Raw genomic sequence first — 20,402 nt, forward strand, 5'->3', positions numbered from 1 at the left:
TTTTAAGATAGCTCAAAGAGCCTGTCTGTCTCTCGTTTTAGGAATGTTTGGGTGATTCTGGGTCTGGTGAGTGACCTTATGTATGTGGTTTTTATTTTTTATTTTTTCAGCTGCCCGTGGAGCCCCACCTCTGCCCCCCATTCTCAGGTGAAGCCTGGCTTGGTCCTGCTCCTCAGGAAAAGGATGGACCCTCTCCTCTTCTCAGATGGTCCCTTCCATTCCCCTGAAACCTGCATGACAGCTCCTGATGTGTTTCTCCAGTGCAACCAACCTCTAGACTCCAAGCACCCTCCCAACTCACCTCCATCTATGCATCTCATCTCTGGACTTGGTGACCGGACTCTCTATTGACAGCAGGGCCTGAGGCCCTGCACCCATCCCTCTAGCAAGCCCTGCTGGCCAGATGAGGAAGCAGCTTCCGTGTCTCCTGCTTTCCTCTGGGGAAAGGTGCCTTGTCGTGATGAATGAACTCACTGTCGGGGTAGGGTGGAGATTGGTCCTCCCACCTTCTCCTACCCACTGTAGCGGGGTGGGGAGAGAGGAACTTAATGGCTACATTATATTTCTTCATTTTAGGAAGCTGGTATGGCCAGGACTTCCGGGAGTGGGCATTTTTAGTGAAACAGGAAAGGAGTTTGCAGGGAAATGATCTGTTTTAAAGGTCAGGTTTGGAGCATAGGCAAGGAAATGGATCTGCTCTATTTTTAGGGGTATTTTGGTTTTGCTGTAACCCCACCCCACGCCCATACCCAGAAACAGGCTGGATAGAAACACTAAATACTAACCAGGTGAACTAAACATCAATGAAAAGAGAAGGTGAAAAGAACTGGGCATCCTTTCAGAGCTGGTCAGTTCCACTGCAGCACAGGGATCAGGGGCCATGGTGGGAGCACCCGGGGACTCCCTGCTCCACTTCCGCAGGTGCTGAGGCTGAGGGATGTTGTCGTTCTCTCACCACCTTATCCCCTCAAGAGAAAAGTCCCTTTCATTCATTCATTATGGATTCTCAAATCCCTAAAACCTCTGGGGAGAGATAGGAAAATAGGACCTTGGCCTTGCCCTTAACCTTGACCTCGAGGCTGCCTCAGTCTTTTACTGCCTGGCTCCAGAAGCCCCTGGCCCTTTCAGTCCTGTTCAGAAACTTCAGCCCCCACGATGACAAAGGAGGGAAGGGTGAAGCACCTTGTGGAAAGGTCCAGCTCTGTGGGTTGTGAAGCCTTTTAACTAAGGCCCACCGGCTCTGAAATTCATAGCCCAGCTGACTGTGCAGGCTCTTCCCATTCCCTTCACCATTTCGCCACAAGCCTGCATAGGTTAACATTTCTGAGTAGAGACAGGTGAGGAAGCTTCTGGGGGAGTCAGATTCCTCTGTGCCAAGAAGCACAGTGACTTGGGTGAGGTGCACTTTGATCTAGTTGATCTTCTGTGGCAGCCAGCAACATTGTTTCGTCTTCCAAGTCCTAGTTGAAGACCCCAGAGAAAATGGAGGTTCCCAGTCTAGGTAGGACCTGAGCTTGGATCATGGTACAGAGACTTGCCTTCCTCCGACAGCAGAGTGGAGCTTCACATCCAGCTGGTGTGGTTTGCTCAAGCCTTTGAGTGCAGAGGCTGCTCAGAGCTTAGAGTGAGGGCAGAAGAACCATGCTATTGTTTGGAACGAATGGGAAAAAGTCCACGAAGACTTTTCACCAGATACGTCACAGGCTTTAACTGTCCTAGGGACTTTCCAATCTATTGGATCACAAACTAAGGGTCTTTTCGTGGTGCCCAGTGAAACCCAGGTCTTCCCCCCAGCTCTTAACTTGGGTTGCTTGTCTGGGGTCTGCTATCCTTTGCCATGCCCTGGACCATTCTGACTGTTGAGGCAAACCACAATTAGGTCTGTCACCACACTTTTCCTAATCATTCTTTTATTTATAATTCTTATTTTCACATCTGTTAGCAGTTACCTCTCGGCAGTATCCCTGGCATCCTGAAGCCAGGGGAGCTGAGAGAGTGGATGCTAGTGGAGGGCAAAGGAGAAAGTGCAGGACTCGACACCACAGCAGAGTTCCGGGGCAGACACTGACCGGCTATTGAACTTGGACTGTGAAGTCTTCCCATTTATTTTTGAAATGGGAGTTGATGCCTTTTGTACAATGTTATTAAAGTGTTACCTTCCCCCGCTACCCCCCACTACTCAAACACAGAGCATTGAAATAAGCGTTACACGTAAAAGCCAAACCCCAGGTTTTCATTGGGGCTCCTTCGTCCTCCCCTGTGACCTGCTGCCCCCCATATTCCCCAGAATCTGGACTGTGTCATGTGGGTATGGATTGTACGTTCAGTTTCTTGGCCTCATGGGAAAAGGCCTGGGACTAGATCTAGTCAGCTGGATTTTCTTCCGCAGAGCATGTTGATGGCACAGTACCTATTTAAATGTCTTTGCCTTATACCTTATTTGGTCCCTCTGTTAATAACAGATTTATTATCATGTATATTTACTATTGAAGAATGGGAATGTGAGCCTCATAGTTACTGATCTATTTTGTACGCTGTAAAAAGCTTGTAATATAGGTTTGAGGTGGGCTGGCTATAAGAGCACTAAAACTTCTCACCTTTTAAACTGCTCTTTTTAATCTGCTTGTGGGAATGTCGTCTCTTCAGTGGAAGATTGGGTGGTCTCATGTTGAGGCTGTTGCCCAGTCCCATTAGCCCCCTTATTCCTTCCTGGAAGGAAGAGACGTTGCCCAGCTAAGCGTCAGGAAGCTGTGCTAAAAGCCCTTGTGTGGGTTTGGTTTTATGCTGTTTTTCTCGAGTGGGAAAAACTTAATAGTTGTTTCTTACTGCCCTTTCTGGGAAACAGGCCAGTGGCCTCCAGGTTTTTCAATGAGCTTGACGTCCCCGTGTCCTTCATCTCTGGTTCCCAAACCTGGATCACAGCACTTTAATATTCCAGGTTTTCTCTCTGGTGGGGGTTTCCTCCAGCCACAGCGCCCCCAGTAGTTTCACTGCTTGGGCCCGCTGAGCGAGAGCACTTCGGGTTATCCCACCAACAGATGGGAGGCTCCGGCCTCCAGAAAGTATACCAGCTCTCTCAGCTGGCAGAGGCGAGGAGACTGGCCACTGCGCTGGGGGCATCCCCTCACCCCACAGCTTCCCAACTTGAAACCCAGACTCACCTCCAGGGAGAGGTGAGAGAAAATTGTAAATAGACTTGCTACAGAGCAACTCAGGGTTGGGGTGTGTTTTAATTCTCCTGATCACTTGAAATAATCTGTAGGCTGCGTGCTTATGGGAGTGGGGGAGAAGTGTGACTCCAGGGTCCTTCCCTTCTGCAAAGCTCTGGGGGTGGAGTAAAGGGCGGCTGAGGCCCTTTGATGGCACTACACTGAGCTGTCTGTTCTTCTGGAAACCCAACCTACAATGAGCTACAGATCAGATTCCTGACATTCCAGTTGTAGGCTTTCTTTCCCTGTTGAATCTCAGTCCCCAGCTCCACGTGGTCATGGTGGTTCTCTGGGCGCCACCCTAACTTAGGGAATGGGAGGCATTACAACTCTGCCTTCAGGACTCATCTCTTAAAAGCAGAATGAAGCAAAACGACAACCACCTTCAAAACACTTACAAAAACAAAATAAAGGATGACTAACCGAAGGAAGGGTTTGGTTCCATTCAACTCCACGTTCATTGTGCCTTTACTTGTGTTAGATTTCTGTGCTTTCTTCCTCTGTCCCTCTTTGAAGCAATTAAATCTTCCTTGATAACTGCTGTTTCCTTTCTACTCTTGTTTCTGACAAGTGAGTGGGTTCCCTCTCTTAACTGTCTTGAACCTCATTCCGCTGGTGGCAGAGGGGCTGAGCCTTCTCTTCTCATGTCTAGCCTTTGTCTTTTCCCATGGTGACCAGCACGGGAGCCCTCATCAACACTGAATGCAAGACTAGAGTGATTTGTGTGAACAGCGTGTGTGTGTATGTGTGTGTCCATCTTGGCATGTCGATCAGTTTCTCTCTCTTTAAAAAATAATTTATTGTATGATTTATTTTGGCGTTGTTTCTGATTAAAGTACTCCCTCCCCCACTTAGCATTGATGCCCCCCCCATCCCCCCGCCCCAAATGTGTAATCTGGTCTCAGGTTGGATTCTTTGGTACATTTCTTTCTTCTGGATGTCGTGCAGTTTAATTAAACCTTGCTAAAAAACAAGCACAAAAACCTGAAAACTGTGTACTCTTGTCTGGGATACTGCCGCAAGTGGTGGCAGAGAGTGGGAAGAAGTCTGCTGTCTCAGGGGTGTCGTTTGACTCCAGGTCCCCTTGAGACAGTAGAAACACTCACTTGGACATAAGCACCTGCAGCTTCCTGAGAATTTTCCCTCCTGCTCTCCTACTGTGTTTGGAAACTCAGTTCCACTTCGCCAAGCTGACCGGGTGATCCTGAGAGTTGGTCATTATTTGTATTTGCCACTAACTCTCCTTGGCCCATGGTTTCAGGGAGCCCAAGGAGATGCCCCAGGCCTTGTCTCTCTGTCCCTGATGGTTCTCTCCGCCTGTACGCATGGTGGATTCTCACAGTGAGGTGTGAAGGAAAGGTGAGGGCAGAACACGGACTGTGTGTGTTGGTTTTTTTATGTGGATGTTGGCTTTTCTCCTTCACTCCTTTTTAAGTTGAAATCTTAGCTGACTTCCTTGAACTTTGACTTTAGGTGTCGAAATTGAACCAGACAGTCTCTGCTTACTGTGGTCAGCTGACATAATCACCATGGATTTAATGAGCTTAACCTGTACTTTCATCACTAGCAGAGGTCTTGGAATTATTTCCTGGACTGATTCATAACGGGTGTGTGGATGAGTCACTCGCATAGTTTTGATATAAAAACCTTTGGGGGAGGGAGTGAGGTGGGGGAAAGGGCCTCCTTTCATTTTCATCCATATTTGCCAGATAGGCCGAATTCTTGATTCTTTGATTCATCGTTGTTATTAATATGATTAATAAACTACCTATTTATTGATGTAATTGTTCCTCCTGTGCCTTTGAATAGCTCTCAAATGGAGCTTGCCTAAGTGACCCTTAACTACTAACTTCCTGTCAGCTCTCTCTGTCCTTTTGGGATGATATTGCTAGTCACACCCACCAGTGCACACAAAGACATGCGCACAGACTCACAAAAGGATGCCAGACAGGTTCTTCCTGTGTGATTTCATTCCTTCCCCCATGATACTGTGTGTGAATTAGCAGGTGATAAGGACACTAGTCTGTCCCACTTTTAACTATTACCGAGGCATACCTGCTTACAGCGAAAGTGTCACTTCAGTGTTTCCTGACCCAGCCCAGCCACAAACTGCAAGTTACTGTAAGGAAGCTGCCTGTCTCTGACTCCCCATTACTCTGCAGACAGAGTTAAAAGGACTAAAGTGTCAACCTCAGGGTCCTCATCACCCTGGAGGATAACGATGGAGAGATGCTTTGTCTCTGACATCACTGGAGCCCAGTCTGGATCATTTTACACATAATTCATTCTCCACTCCTAGGTTGAGACGGATGTGAGACTCAAAGGACTGTATGCTGTCTGACCACAAAAAATGTTCACACAAAAGATGGATAGCCGCTTGGCAGGAATGTCTTTTCCATTCATTCAGCAAGCACTGATTGCATATTTTAGCTCTGTGCCAGACACTGACAGTATGAAGATGAATAGGACATGGTCTTTGCCTCCAAGGAGCTCACAGTCTAGCAGGAGAGCAGAACAGCCACCAGGAGAAACCTATGAGGTATACTAAGAGTCTTTATGGTAATTAGCCAGGGAAGGACGGTGAGCAGCATTCCAGACATAGGAAACAGCACAGAAGAGGCACAGAAGCAAGAAACATGATGGTATCTCATCGTAACTACTGGAGTACTGGAAAGAGAAAGCTCCAGGTAGGTATCCTTTCAGAGACCTCTCAACCTGGACATTCTGCAGTTCTCTGCCTGCTTCCCCAGTAGTCCCTAACTCTTGTAGGCTTTTCTTGGACTGCCGGGAGCCAGCGTGAGGAATCCCGCCCATGACAGGTCATGAGGAAGGAAGCCTGACAAAACGCAAGGACATGATTAGGCTTCAGGGGTTCCCCCTGGAATTTCCTGAGCATGTACCCCCAAAACCAAAAAATCTGCCGGCTTTTGTACTCTGCTCTTCTGATATTCTCTGAAAAAAGTCAAATCAGGGCTTTAGTCTTCTGCATGTGAAAGGGATGTTTCAGTTAAACCCCCTCTGATAGCTCTCTAGCTTGCCTAACAGGTTCCCCAGACCTCTTACAGCTTGTGAATTGCTTACAGCCCCCCAACCGTGAGAGGCACAAAGCTTAAAGCATCTTAAAGATACAGAGCCTTTTCTAAAGAGTTAAAAATCATATTGGCAGAGGGTTTTCACTGTTGACTCAATGACTGCTGCCAGGCCTCCATATTCTTTTATCTTGTAGGCACCTGGGAGGATGTTAATGTAAATGGGATATGGAAAAAGATATATAGTAGTTTTGATGTTAGCAACACCAGACTTTTGAGTTAATTTCTTTTGTTATAAATCACTGTACTCCTTTTACTTGTTATAAGTTGCTGTATCTTTGCTATGTAAGAATGTAACTTTATTTAGCGCTTTCTGAGAGTGGCACCAGACTTTGGGAAGATCAACACAAATAAGTCTTCTGGTTGACAAACCCTTATCAGAAAAAAGGCTGTAAAATGTTAATTGGCCCTTTTGGCTGGAAGATGATGTAAATTACCTAAGATTTGTGTATACAACTAGGTATGCAGAGAGAAAAGCCTGGTTTTGATAAGAAGCTGGGCTGCTAACGCTGCATAACTTTGTGTTATCCATTGATCTCCGTGTATTATCAAAAAGTATAAAAGGCCTTCTGAACAATAGAGGACAGGACAGTCGCTGGACTGGTTTCCCCCGTGTCTCCTCTCTAATTTCTGGCTGAATTCCCATCTGGGGCGTGGAGGCTCACCATGTCTACTTACTTGTCCCGGCTTTTAAGATCCACGCGAGGGGGAGCCCAAGGTGGGGCACCCCCCGATATTCAAGAGGACACTGGTGGCCTAACGTAGATAGTGCAAGCTCCTTGTCTGGAACTTTATTGGGTTCCCACGTAAACCAAGTTATTCAGCTTCTTTCTCCACTTAATTTTCCTACTACACTATTTCTCCCTAATCTAATCTTATATTAATAAATAAATGTTTTTTCCTCGCCGACTCTGTCCACCCTTTGAATTCCCTGGATCCACCGGGGCTGGACCCTGGCATTGGACCAGTGCTCTATTTCCTGGTGGATGCTTCCATAGGCTCCAGTATCCACATTAAGTACTCATGGCTTCTTCTGCTCCCTCTGTAATTAAGATAGGTAGGTTGTTCACCACCATCCCTTAAAAGCTCGCTGGGCACTTGTTACCGTTGGTTATGAAGGACAATTTTTAGGTGCCCACGTTATAGAAATAAATATCAAGAATGGAAGTTGCTTCCTAGGTTCTATTGCCCTATGAAGAGATCAGAAATACCAGCTGGTAAAAAAGCCTCAATTCTATGGTAACACTTTCTCCATTTGTGGCAGCCTATACCCTTCATTCTTACAGTGTTCATCTACTAGAAAGCCTTGCTCAAATGTGTTCCCTTGCCCTCTCTCTGCTATAGGACCTGCATCTGTCTATTGGGTTCCCTGGTGGCTCAGCTGGTAAAGAATCCGCCCGCAATGTGGGAGACCTGAGTTCAATTCCTTGGTGGGGAAGAGTCCCTGGGGAAGAGAATGTCTACCCACTTCAGTATTCTTGGCTGGAGAATTCCATGAGGTCTCAAAGAGTTGGCCATGACTGAGCAACTTTGACTTTCTGTCTATTACTCCTTGGATGTTTTAAGTGGTTAGGAGTTTGATCTCCTTTCAGACTTCCTGGGTTCGAATTCCAATTCTTCTACTCACTAGTTGTGTGATCTTGGGCACATCTCCTCAACCTCTCTATTTCTGTCTCCTTATTAGTGAAATGGAAATAATTACAACTTCATGGGGTTCCTATGAGAATTAATAGGGTGATATAGGTAAAATACCAGAGCTCAAAGCCTGACATACACATAAGTATTGGCTTTTATACCCTATATAAATCAACTACAACTAACTTGATTGTAATATTGTTGTTTTCCTATTACTTGCTTTTATTGCTCTATTTCATTTGATATAGAAGGATGAGAGATAAATGCTTACCATCACCTAGAATATGGGTTTTGGTTTTTAATGGCGCCTGAGGCTTAACTGGGTTATTAGCTTTGGAAGCTGGTCTGTAAATTACTGTTCTAATTTATATTTTTTCATTAAAAGCTCAGCTTGCCTCTTCTATAGAGGTCTTCTCTGGTCCTGAAACCCTTGTATTTAGCCATTAAAAAATATTTTTAAATTAAGGGGCCATAATTCTCTCCACTCCCCACATTGTGTGGATCAATGGGACTAGTAATGGGAAGGTACACAGAATATCATATTCTTATCTGTAACAAAATAAAAGCAAAGGCCTGGCCCTATTTCTCATCTTTGAAACACAAATAAGGGGGCTAATGTGATGAAGTGCAGTGTTATTTATGCAGAACTTTACAAAGAAACTGACTTTGGTACCAAATAATGATCCTAGGCCCTCAAGGCCACCAAAAATTTTGTGACCTCTAACCCTCAGCGGATTTGCTTTGTGCCTTGCAGTGTTGAGCATTAGTAAAGCACTTGGCATCAAACCTGGCACCCAGAATTGCCTAAATAATGGTAGGCATTGAGCCATTACTTTGCCGACAAAGGTCCATCTAGTCAAAGCTATGGTTTTTCCAGTAGTCATGTATGGATGTGAGAGTTGGCCCGTAAAGAAAGCTGAGTGCTGAAGAATTGATGCTTTTGAACTGTGGTGTTGGAGAAGACTCTTGAGAGTCCCTTTGGACTGCAGTTAGATCAAACCTGTCAATCTTAAATCAATCCTGAATATTCACTGGAAGGATTGATGCTGAAGCTGAAGGTCCAATACTTTGGCCACCGGATGCGAACAGATTCATTGGAAAAGACCCTAATGCTGGGAAAGATTGAAGGCAGGAGGAGAAGGGGATGACAGAGGATCAGATGGTTGGATGGCATCACCTACTCAATGGACATGAGTTTGAGCAAACTCCAGGGGCTGGTGATGGACAAGGAAGCCTGGAGTGCAGCAGTCCACGCGGTTGCAGAGTCGAACACGACTGAGAGACTGAACTGATTAAATGATTATGTAGTAGCTCTCTGAAAATCTAGCCCGTTCAGTTCAGTTCAGTTCAGTCGCTCAGTCGTGGCCGACTGTTTGCGACCCCATGAATTGCAGCACGCCAGGCCTCCCTGTCCCTCACCAACTCCCGGAGTTCACCCAAACTCATGTCCACCGAGTCGGTGATGCCATCCAACCATCTCATCCTCTGTCGTCCCCTTCTCCTCCTGCCCCCAATCCCTCCCAGCATCAGGGTCTAGCCCATTAGGATAATAAAAATGGGTACGTGCAACACTGAGAAAGGGCACGAGAACCAAAAAAGGGCGTGGGAATACAGTCGCGAGCTGCAAAGACTACATGTCCCGCCGGGCTTTGCGGCGGGGCCAGCCGGACTCACTCGGCTTCGGCGCAACCGCGGGTCTTTCCGCAGAGGCCCCGGATGTAAAAGGACTTGTGGACGTGGCCTCATGGTGGCGCTAAGACCTGGGCCTCTCTTATTGGTTGCGTACCCTCCAGCTTGATTGGCTGTGAAGGAGGGGCCTGCCTCCAAGGCGCGCGCTGCGCTCTGGCGACACCCAATCAGAAGCGTGGCCGGGCTTTGGCGGGAGGCGGGAAAGCTGCGGCTGTGCAGATTTGGCGCGAGCGTGGCTGGGCTTTGCTGCTGTCTGTGTGGGGTTTATCCAGCAGCTTGTCGTGGACAGTCCCTAAAGTTGTCTGCTGGAGACGTGAGGAAGAGCCGGCACTGAGGTGACGGAGCCCTGTATGGTGGAAAGGAGAGGAGGCCCGGGTCCTCTCCTTGGGGGCGGCGGAGTTTGTGAGAGCCTGGGGCAAGGACCGCGGGAGGAGAGCTCAGATTGCCGGAAGGTGATGAGGTCGGGGTCCGGTAGCGAGGAATGCACCCTTGGAATGGTCTGACAGTTGTGCTGAGTGCGATATGAGGGCGATGTTCCCCGAACATCTGGGATTATGTGGGGCCGAGGTTGGACGGAGTAGGGACTGAGGGCTTGGGGAAGCCTGTAAGCATGGAGGCTGCTGCGCTTAAATGGTGATAATGATCTACTCCGGGCCTGGAGCTAGAGAATTAGAAGTGCTATAGGCGCCAATTAAGATCAACTTCTTATTGCATGGCTTGAGTGGTTAAAAATTTGGGTTCTGGAGCCAGAACACCTGGTCTTATATCTTACTTTGCTATGATGTTGGGTCTCGCTGCCTCTCAGTTTTCTTATCAGTAGGAAAAGGATAATAGTACCTACCTCTAAAATGGTTCTAAAACTTAAATGAAAGTAAAAGTCGCTCAGTCGTGTCCGACTTTTTGCGACCCCATGGACTATACAGTCCATGGAATTCTCCAGACCAGAATATTGGAGTGGGTAGCCTTTCCCTTCTCCATCTTCCCAACCCAGGGATCAAATGCAGGTCTCCCGCATTGCAGGTGGATTCTTTACCAGCTGAGCCACAAGGGAAGCTTAGTAAATACCTAAAATACTTATGACAGCCTGTTATGTGTAGCAGGTAGACAAGGTATTTCTTGTTGCATAGATTTGGATATGAACCAGAATTAAATGCTAAAATATTGTCATAACATAATCTGATTATGAAATGAATGTTGATCATTGGTTTAAGTTCCATGTTAATTATTTTTCCTTCACTTTTACATATTGACCGGATGTCCCGTTCCTTTTTTTGTACCCAGCTGTGCTGCCATCATGCCTCAAACCCGTTCCCAGTCACAGGCTACAATCAGTTTTCCAAAAAAGAAACCGTCTCGGACAGTGGACAAAGCTAAAAGCTCCAGTGACACCAAACTAGAATTGACAAATGCCCAGGCTATCCTGCGTTCTTCTTGTGCAAAAATTCTGCCTCTTAGCCCCAGAAAACGTCTGGGTAAGATAGCCATTGTTTGAGTACTTTTTAACCGGTAGCTCTCAACCTCTTTCTTAATAATAAGACGACTTTGAAACAGCTTTCTAAGTACAATTAAGACGATTCTATTCCCTTTGGTTATTTTCAGAATGGTTGCTAACTGCTTACTGAACTTCAGAGTTAAGCTACTTTTGAAATCACTTTCTGAACTACTTCATAGGGCTGATCTTCAGTTCCTTAATACTGAACTTGATTCTGTCAGTGTCACTGTTTGTTATATAGTATTTTGAAACTTGCCTCAGTGGTTGTGAAATTATGAGAAACAGGTGACAATTCTTGTGGTTGATAATCCTTTCTTGTTTCTTTAAGTTTTCTTTTTTCCCTTGTTTTAGCGCATCTATTTTTAATGAGGGGTGATTTGGTAGTATCTGGAGACATTTTTAGTTGTCATAACTGAGGGGATGTCACTGACAGTGGGTGCTGCTCACTATGATACAGTGCACAGGACAGTCCCCCACAATGAAAAATTATTTGGTCCAAGATATCAATGATGCCTAGGTTGGAAAGCCCTGTTTTAGAGCAATCCTAGAATTCCCTCCCATTAAAACTTCCACCAACTAGTAAGACTCAGTGGTGCCATCTGGTGGCCGATGTTTGCTTCTGGCTGAGAGGCATTTTATCTTGGTGATTCTGACCCTGGTAGAAATTCATCCCCCTTTTGAGGGGCGGATGCAGAGATCTTTCCAAATCCTTTTACTGTCCACTGCTATAAGTGACCCATTCTGATTTTAATACGTTTCAGGTGATGACAACCTGTGCAACACTCCCCGTTTATCTCCCTGTTCTCCACCAAAGCAAGGCAAGAAAGAGAATGGTCCCCCTCGCTCACAGACATCAAAGGGACGCAGATTGGTATTTGACAATCAGCTGACAACTAAGTCTCCTAGCAAAAGAGAACGCACCAGAGTTCACCAAAACAAAATACATTCCTCAGTTCCGAAAGGTCAGGACATCACAACCGATCCTGAGCAGAGGTGTCCGCCGGAGAAAGAATCTGCACGTCTGAGACTGTTCAAGCAAGAGGGTTGGTTCTTTCATGGCAGCTGTTAGTGCAGCCTCGTAACCAAGGCTGGTGATTCCAAGTGAAAGGCGGTGGGTCTTCTCGGTACCCTCTGTTGTGTCTAATTGTCCTTTCATGTCTGGCACAGGCACTTGCTACCAGCAAGCGAAACAGGTCCTGACTACAGCTGTCCCGGATCAGCTGCCTGCCAGGGAAAAGGAGATGGATGTCATCAGGAATTTCCTAAGGGAGCACATCTGTGGGAAAAAAGCTGGAAGTCTTTATCTTTCTGGTGCTCCTGGAACTGGAAAAACTGCCTGCTTAAGCCGAATTCTGCAAGACCTCAAGGTACGTTGAGAGTCTGAATTATGATGCTCTTGCTAAAATGACATCTGGTTATTAAGGGTTAAGAAAAAGTGGAAGTACTTCAGGGATTGCAGTTTTCCCCCAAATAAGACATTTTAAATTTCATTGTCAAAATCTTTCCAAATGAAAGTGGAGCTTATTTTCTTATATGCTGTTAACCCCTCAAAGACACATCACATTCCATCATAAGTTTATCTGAGGCCAAACTAACTTGCCTGTTTGCAATTTTTCTAGAAGGAACTAAAAGGCTTTAAAACTATCGTGCTGAATTGCATGTCCTTGAGGAGTGCCCAGGCTGTATTCCCAGCCATTGCTCAGGAGATTTGTCAGGAAGAAGTATCCAGGCCAGCTGGGAAGGACATGATGAGGAAACTGGAAAACCATATGACTGCAGAGAAGGGCCCCATGATGTAAGCGTTGCTCTGCTGCATGTTGCTTTGTGAAAGTCTGCAAGATTTGTTGCCCACAAACTCACAGTCTCGTCTCTTGAATTTATCAGTTTACTCATAAAAAGAACATATCCTATATTTTCTCTCTGAGAGGTAGTTACATAAGCTTAAAGGGAAAGAAGAAAAGAAAAAAGAAAAACCTTCTAATTTCAAACTGGGGGAAAATGTTTTTAAGCTCATTGCTGTATGTTACCAAATGGGGTAGATGACTACCTTCAAACTGGTTTGAGCTGCAGGAATGTGACCTAGAGTCAGCCCACATCAAACAGATTGGAGAGTTAAGAAGGTGAACGTGGATCCTCATTGTTTCTTTCTTTGTAGTGTGTTGGTGTTGGACGAGATGGATCAGCTGGACAGCAGAGGGCAGGATGTCCTGTACACGCTGTTTGAATGGCCGTGGCTAAGCAATTCTCGGTTGGTGCTGATTGGTTAGTGCTTTGTTGTTCATGTTACGTGGTGGTTCTAAAGACTTCTTTTTTAGATCTCTTCGGCTTATGAGTTTTGTTGTTGTTTTTTCACCGTGTACATAGCTTGTGGGATCTTAGTTCCCCAACCAGGGGTTGAACCTTGGCTATGAAAGTGAGTAGTCCTAACCACTGGACTGCCAGGGAATTATCACCTATTACTTTATCTTACACCAGCTTTCTGCTTTCTTACCATAATAAGGTTACTGTAGGGACGTCCCTGGTGGTCCAGTGGTTCCACACTTCCACGGTAGGGGGCATGAGTTGGTCAGGGAACTGAGATCCCACATACTGTGCAGCTCAGTCAAAAAAGAATAAAAATAAATAAAAGAATTTTTTTTTTAAGGAAAGTTATTATAAAATAATAGGGAACTTAATCAGATCAGGGCTTCCCTTGTAGCTCAGCTGGTAAAGAATCTGCCTGCAATGCAGGAGATCTGGGTTCAATCCCTGGGTTGGGAAGATCCCCTGGAAAAGGGAATGGCTACCCACTCCAGTGTTCTGGCCTGGAGAATTCCATGGACCGTATAGTCCATGGGGTTGCAAAGAGTCGGACACACAACTGAACGACTTTCACAAATCAAATCAGTTTTGTTAACTCTGAATAGAAATGACATAATACTGCATTTCAGCAACAGTCAATTTTGGGAGTGTCTGGTCCTGCTATTAGTCAAAATTTAAAACCTAATTTGAATAGAGCATTCTTTCCACATGCCGCAACGAAGGCCCAGCACAGCCAAGAAATAAAGAACACTTAAATAAAAAATATTCTTCGATGATTGTGTACATCTTACCTAATGAGTATTGAGAGTTGGGGACAAGTGGGAAGCAACAGTTGGAATGCTGGATTATGACTAGAAATTTTATTCAGCTTTCAGAAGGTTTATTTTTCTTTTTAGGATGATTTGACCACTGATGATAAGTGTTACATATCTCCTCCTCAGGTATTGCTAATACTCTGGATCTCACGGACAGAATTCTGCCGAGGCTTCAAGCTAGAGAAAAATGCAAGCCACAGCTGTTGAACTTCCCACCTTATACCAAAAATCAGATAGCCACCATCTTGCAGGATCGACTGAATCAGGTGAGTGCCAAGCACTGTACCAAAGTGTCTGTTCCTTGTATCGCCTGTGAAAGGGAAACCTAACAATGGTTCTAAAATATTTTGCTTTGACTCCATTGCTAAACAAGGCATTCCTGTGGGCCATAGTGAGAACATTTTTGTGTGAATTTCCACCCATGGCTCCATTTATTGGGTGCTTCAGTATTGGAATAAACATAATAGAGGAGTCACTCAAATGCTTCTATAATAGTCTCATGGAGCAGGAAATGGCAACCCACTCCAGTATTCTTGCCTGGAGAATTTCATGGACAGAGGAGCCCGGCAGGCTGTAGTCTATGGGGTCGCAAACAGTCGGACATGACTGAGCGACTAACACACACGCAACAGTCTTAAAATAGGACCTGAGGGGGCTTCCCTGGTGGCTCAGTGGTAATCTGCCTGCCAGTGCAGGAGACACGGGTTCCATCCCTGATCCGGGAGGATCCCACAAGCCTTGGCGCAATTGAGCCTGGCAACCGCAACTACTAGAGTCTGTGCTTCACAACAGGAGAAGCCACCTCAATGAGAAGCCCGTGCACCACAACTAGAGAGTAGCTCCTGCTTGCCACAACCACGGAACAGCCCACGCAGCAATGAAGACCCAGCGCAGCCAAAAAGAAATAGAAAAAAAAAAAATAGGACCTGGGACCTTCCTGGCGGTCCAGTGGCTAAGACTTTGCACTTCCAGTGCTGGGGGGCACAGCTTGTATCCCTGGTCAGGGAACTAAGATCCCATATGTCTCATGGTCTGGCCAAAAAATTTTTTAAAAAAATAGGACCAAGAAAGCACTTTCTCTTGTAAACGACCAAGTAGATTTTAGTATAGTGTAGTTTTGGTAATTTACGTTTCAGTTGCTTTTTTCCCCTTTGTGAACCTCTACCACATTCCTACAAAATGCTTCAATGTATGAAATTCCCATTCCTAAGCAGAAAAGGCATCTCTTAGACTCTACAGTTTGGTCAATCAAGTTTAGAATTAAGCGTGAAAGTACTCATGTCTGAGACCAAAACTGCAGAAGAGGAGCTGTGTACTTTCAACTGTAAACTTCTATGTCTTGTCCAAAGGCATTTAATGACCAGGTCCTAGACAATGCTGCCATTCAGTTCTGCGCCCGCAAAGTCTCTGCTGTTTCGGGAGATGTTCGCAAAGCGCTTGATATTTGCAGGTGAGTTATGGCACTGGTGGCTGCTTTTATTAAAAAGAAGAAATGCTGTTAATTGTCTCGTGTAACTCAAATGAATGTGGCTTAAGAGGCTCCATTCTGCCACTTTTTACGTTCAGAAAGGAGGACTTGTTTCTCAGTGGGGAGCTCTGCATTTCCACCGTGCTAATGTCTGAAACATTATCAGTCCATTACCTACAGAGGGAGAAACAAATGAGATGTTGCTGGCACTCCCTGTGGTGATTATAGATTGGTTAATTACATTTGTATTAAAAAAGACTCCAGTTTACTTTTCCATTAGCTGGTCTCAAGCAGGTTTATTTATGGACCTGAACCATCCTTGCCTTGAGACTTTTTTTGCCCTTCCTTTGCTTTTGTGAGCACCCCTTCCTCCAGCTGGTGGTCCCCCATAGTTGTGTTCCAGACCTCTCTCTCTCCCCCTTCCCATCCCCCAGCCCCTCCTGCTGGGGAAAGCCTCTGTGCTGACTGATGAAATTTCTTCTTTCCCAGTAGGACACTGGGTCCATTAAAATGACACTTGCTGTGTTGGCCCGCTGGTCCAACCTCCCCCTACTGCCATGCAGAAGATCCAGGTCTGGTGCATGGCTTCCTGTGGGCAAAGTACTTTGGAGAGAGCAGTGGGAGAGTAAGCTCTTCCTCTTGCTAGATGGTGTGATCCTGGATTTGAAAGTTCCTCCTAGTCAGCAAGCTACTTGGATAAAGACTGCAGCTATGAGCAAGAGTCATGTAGGCCGGTGTGGTTTTAGCCTACACATAGCCTATGTATAGATAACTGCGGGCTCCTCTTTTAGGGCTGGAGTGTATGGGTGGTGCTGTCTCTCTTTAGTCAGTCACCCACACTGCATGTCCTCTCTTCTATCCATGACATGTTTTCCTTGTCCAAAATATTATCATTGGCTCAATGTATGATGACTTACTCAGCCTCTGTAAGAGGAAATCGAGTAGTGTTGAAGTTTCTCAGGTTCCCTGGTCCATGATTTATTTCGAGGCAATTAAGTCCCCTGGAGTTGAGGCATAATCCAATTTTCTTGGGTTTTAAAATTATAAAACATGTTGCTTTGTGTTAATGTGCCTGTTTTGGGGCTTGGTGGTTTGGTGTGGTGTTTGGTTTGGCTCAGCCTAAATTAACTCTAGAAATACTTTTTTTTTTTTTTACAGGAGGGCCATTGAAATCGTAGAGTCAGATGTCAAAAGTCAGACTATCCTCAAACCACTCTCTGAATGTGAGTAGTTTATCTCTGTTTCCTTTTCCTTTATAATTAGAAGCTTTACTTTTCTGAAAGAAATAAAAAGATGAGATGAGCATAGTTAAATCCTGTTGTCCGTTTGTGTATGGGTGTCTGTGTTTTTCATCAGTTACATCTACTTTATTTCAGTCTTGCCTGCCAGTGCTGTAATCCACGCATTACTGGAAATGGGTTCTCCAGGGTGTTACATGAATCGTTGGGACAGTCGGTTTTCTTTCCAAGTCCTAGGAATGAAAACTAGACACTAAGATTGGATCAGCGTCTCTCTGGGTACTTATATCGAGTGCACTTTAGGTCTTGATACAGGTGAAAGCAAAGCCTAGGAAATAAGAGTCAGACAGGGAAAGAATTAGTTCCACTTGGGATATCGCTAGACTTTCAACAAGCCTCAGAGGGTGGCGATACAAAGATAGCATTGCTACAGTAAACTGCAAGCTTTCACAAAAACGACAAAATTAGTTTTCCTTTCCCTCAGCCTTGTCCTCTTAGCTATAGAGGATGTAAAATGGCCGTGAACTGCATATCTTGTGGTTAATATCCAATGTTAATCTTTAGAAACAGAACAGTCTGATTTGATTGTTTCTTCCTTATCATCAACTTGTTGAAAGAAGATTAATAAAAATATTTCAGAAGTAGCCAAACAGTGCTTTGACTGATAGTAGGTAATATCTGCCAATGCACAGACTAGATACTGGTTTCTCTTCAACTTTTTACATCATTCCTTTTTTCCCCTACCAGTAACATTTAGGCTTGTCAGTGGACCTGGTGAGCACCGCTCACACACACAGAACTAAAAGAATTTGTGACTTATCATAAATTATTAAACTAATCTAATTCCTGTCTTTTAACCTTTGGTAGATGTGGTTAGCTTTAATGGCTTTAGAAAGCTACAGGGAGACTGACTTTAACTAAATATAAGAAGACACTTTCCTGGACTTCCCTGGTGGGTCCAGGGAGGTGGTTAAGACTCCGCACTTCCAGTGTAGGCGGTGTGGGTTTGATCCTCGGTTGGGGAACTAAAACCCCACATGCGTCGTGGTGCAGCCAAAAAAAGAAAAAAGAAGGCACTTCCCAGTAAAGAGCACAAACTGGTCTTTTGACACAGTGGGGGTGTCCCAGTATTGAAGAGACTCAGACACAAGCTGGGTAGGTGACCTCTTCTTGGAACTGTTATGAAGAGACTCAGCCATTGGATAGGGAGTAAGACTAGACCTGAATTGTTCTCAGCTTTGTGAGATTCTGCCTCTTGACCACTGAACTCCAGTTTCTCCAGTATGCTTAGTGCTCGGTAGCATCCCGTCTGTGATCATGGAATTGAAGCAGTGAAGGACAGGGAAGCCTGGCGTGCTTCAGTCCCTGGGGTTGCAAAGAGTCGTACACGACTTAGCGGCTGAACAATGACAATCGAAGCAAACTCCTGTGGGATAGCTGACTTGGTCTCAGGAAGTAACATGAGACAAAGTTTGTTACAGAGCAAATCCTCCTCCGTCTTGCCATTCCTGCATCCAGACAATGAGGCCACAGTCCTCTGTGGCTCCTTGGCAGTTTCCCAACCTCCGCCCTCTGAGATGGTGCTATCTGCTGAAATATCCGATGACATTTTCTCAAGTGTTGCTCTCCTGGAGATTGGCTTGGGCAAATGAACCAAACCTCGAAGGTAATTTGGGGAGGCTATCAAGAGGACTTAGGACTGTCCACGTTTAGCCACTCACTTGATTTGAAATATTAGGTAATTTTTCCAGCCTTTAACAATGACCAGGCCCAGTCATCTTTGATTCAAGGTTCTGTCCTTCTTTGCCTTTGAGATATTAGGAACCTTACATTAGTTCTCTGTCTGGTCCTTATTCTTTCATGAGGTAGACTTCATCTTTTTGACAGTAAATTGCATTATACAGGATAAAACAGCTCACCGTTCTGCCCAGAAAGATGATAACCTTACTTTCCGACTCATGTCACATTTTGGCATCTTCCTGAAGTCGCACTGTGTCTCATCCTTTGACTTCTCGTTACAGAACTGGAACCTCTCCTTCCACCAAAACTTAGTATCATCTGTCTCGATTCATATTTAACTGTAAAAATACAATATTTTAAAAATCGAATTAATCCTGATTTATTTACTTGATAGGTAAATCACTCTCTGAGTCACTGGTTCCCAAGCGGGTTGGTGTTATTCACGTATCACAAGTCATCTCGGAAGTTGATGGAAACAGAATGACTTTGAGCCGAGAAGGAGCACAAGATTCCTTCCCCCTCCAGCAGAAGATCTTGGTCTGCTCTTTGCTGCTCTTGACCAGGCGGTTGAAAATCAAAGAGGTCACCCTGGGGAAGGTTAGTCAGGAATCTCAGCAGATGGAGCTGGGGTGGAGAGGAGAATCTGCTTTGCAGAGCAGATAATTTCCTAAAGGCCTATGTTGCTGCAGCTGATGTGAATTAAAAATGGATTTTAACGGTGAGAATAAGTACTGGTATGTAAAAGGCAGCTGACTTTTATTTCCCTCGGGCTGTGGTTGAGACTTTACCATTAATCTTCTCCCCGTTATTTCTGCCTCTCCCTATGAAACACAATAAAGCCCCCTCCTTGCATCACACTGTAGGTTTTTGGCGGTACCTCCAGAAAGCATTTTCAAGGATTTTATTGAAAATGGAGAGCATTGGGGTATTCCGATAACTCTTTTGCAAACCCAGATTTACTTTATTTTAAAAGATTACAAAGTTAGAAGAGATAGGACTTTTAAACGACATTTGATTTCCCTTGTTTCCTTCCAGTTACACGAAGCCTATAGTAACGTCTGTCGCAAACAGCAGGTGGCAGCTGTGGCCCAGTCAGAGTGTTTGTCACTTTCAGGCCTCTTGGAGGCCAGAGGCATCTTCGGATTAAAGAAAAACAAGGAAACCCGCTTCACAAAGGTACAACGAACTGCTTCTCTGTGACATTGCTTTTAGTTGTCCTGCTTTGAAGAGCTTATATTTTGCTAAAGTAAAGATTTAAAAATGATCACAGTTAGATCAACACTTTTTTTTTGTTAGGTAGGATTTAAGGTGTGTGAAGATAGGGCTATAGTATGAATCAGATTCTTTTTCCCCCCATGTTATTGGAAAAGCAGTGTTTAACTTGCTTGACTCTTGTGAGAAAAGTTTAACATAGTAAAGGTTTCTGTAATAAAAACTTGGCTTTTGTGAGTTCTCCACCACAAAAAGTCCTTTTCTCTTCCTTGCAGGTGTCTCTGAAGATTGAAGAGAAGGAAATAGAGCATGCTCTGAAAGACAAAGCTTTAGTTGGAAATATCTTAGCTACTGGATTGCCTTAAATTCTTTTCTACTAATACCCCACCAGAAAGTATCCAGCTGGCATTTAGAGACCAATGGAGTCTTCATTTTAGTACTTTATACACTCAGGTCTGAAAGCAGATGACCTTTTTTTACTTAAAACTGATAAAAAATAATCTACAGATTCATG

At 44.9% G+C, this 20,402-nt stretch overlaps 2 protein-coding genes across 2 annotated transcripts in view; both read left to right on the top strand.

Annotated features, from left to right (window-relative positions):
* WIPF2 (WAS/WASL interacting protein family member 2) overlaps positions 1-220 on the top strand; it is a 36,618-nt gene extending 36,398 nt beyond the window's left edge. Inside the window, exon 8 of the mRNA XM_068978731.1 lies at positions 111-220. Within this exon, the coding sequence (XP_068834832.1) occupies positions 111-151 (41 nt within the window). The 3' untranslated portion in view covers positions 152-220. The remainder of the gene's footprint in view (positions 1-110) is intronic.
* A 9,678-nt stretch (positions 221-9,898) lies between these two features.
* Positions 9,899-20,284, top strand: CDC6 (cell division cycle 6). Its single transcript, XM_068978826.1, has 12 exons — positions 9,899-9,957; positions 10,904-11,094; positions 11,876-12,157; positions 12,282-12,481; positions 12,734-12,909; positions 13,270-13,376; positions 14,357-14,496; positions 15,580-15,680; positions 16,857-16,921; positions 19,071-19,273; positions 19,712-19,852; positions 20,164-20,284. The coding sequence occupies exons 2-12, from the start codon at positions 10,917-10,919 to the stop codon at positions 20,251-20,253; spliced, it is 1,683 nt and encodes a 560-aa protein (XP_068834927.1). The 5' UTR covers positions 9,899-9,957; positions 10,904-10,916; the 3' UTR covers positions 20,254-20,284.
* The last annotated feature ends 118 nt before the right edge of the window (positions 20,285-20,402 follow it).

This window comes from Capricornis sumatraensis, chromosome 8, assembly GCF_032405125.1.
Source record: "Capricornis sumatraensis isolate serow.1 chromosome 8, serow.2, whole genome shotgun sequence".
Taxonomy (NCBI): domain Eukaryota; kingdom Metazoa; phylum Chordata; class Mammalia; order Artiodactyla; family Bovidae; genus Capricornis; species Capricornis sumatraensis.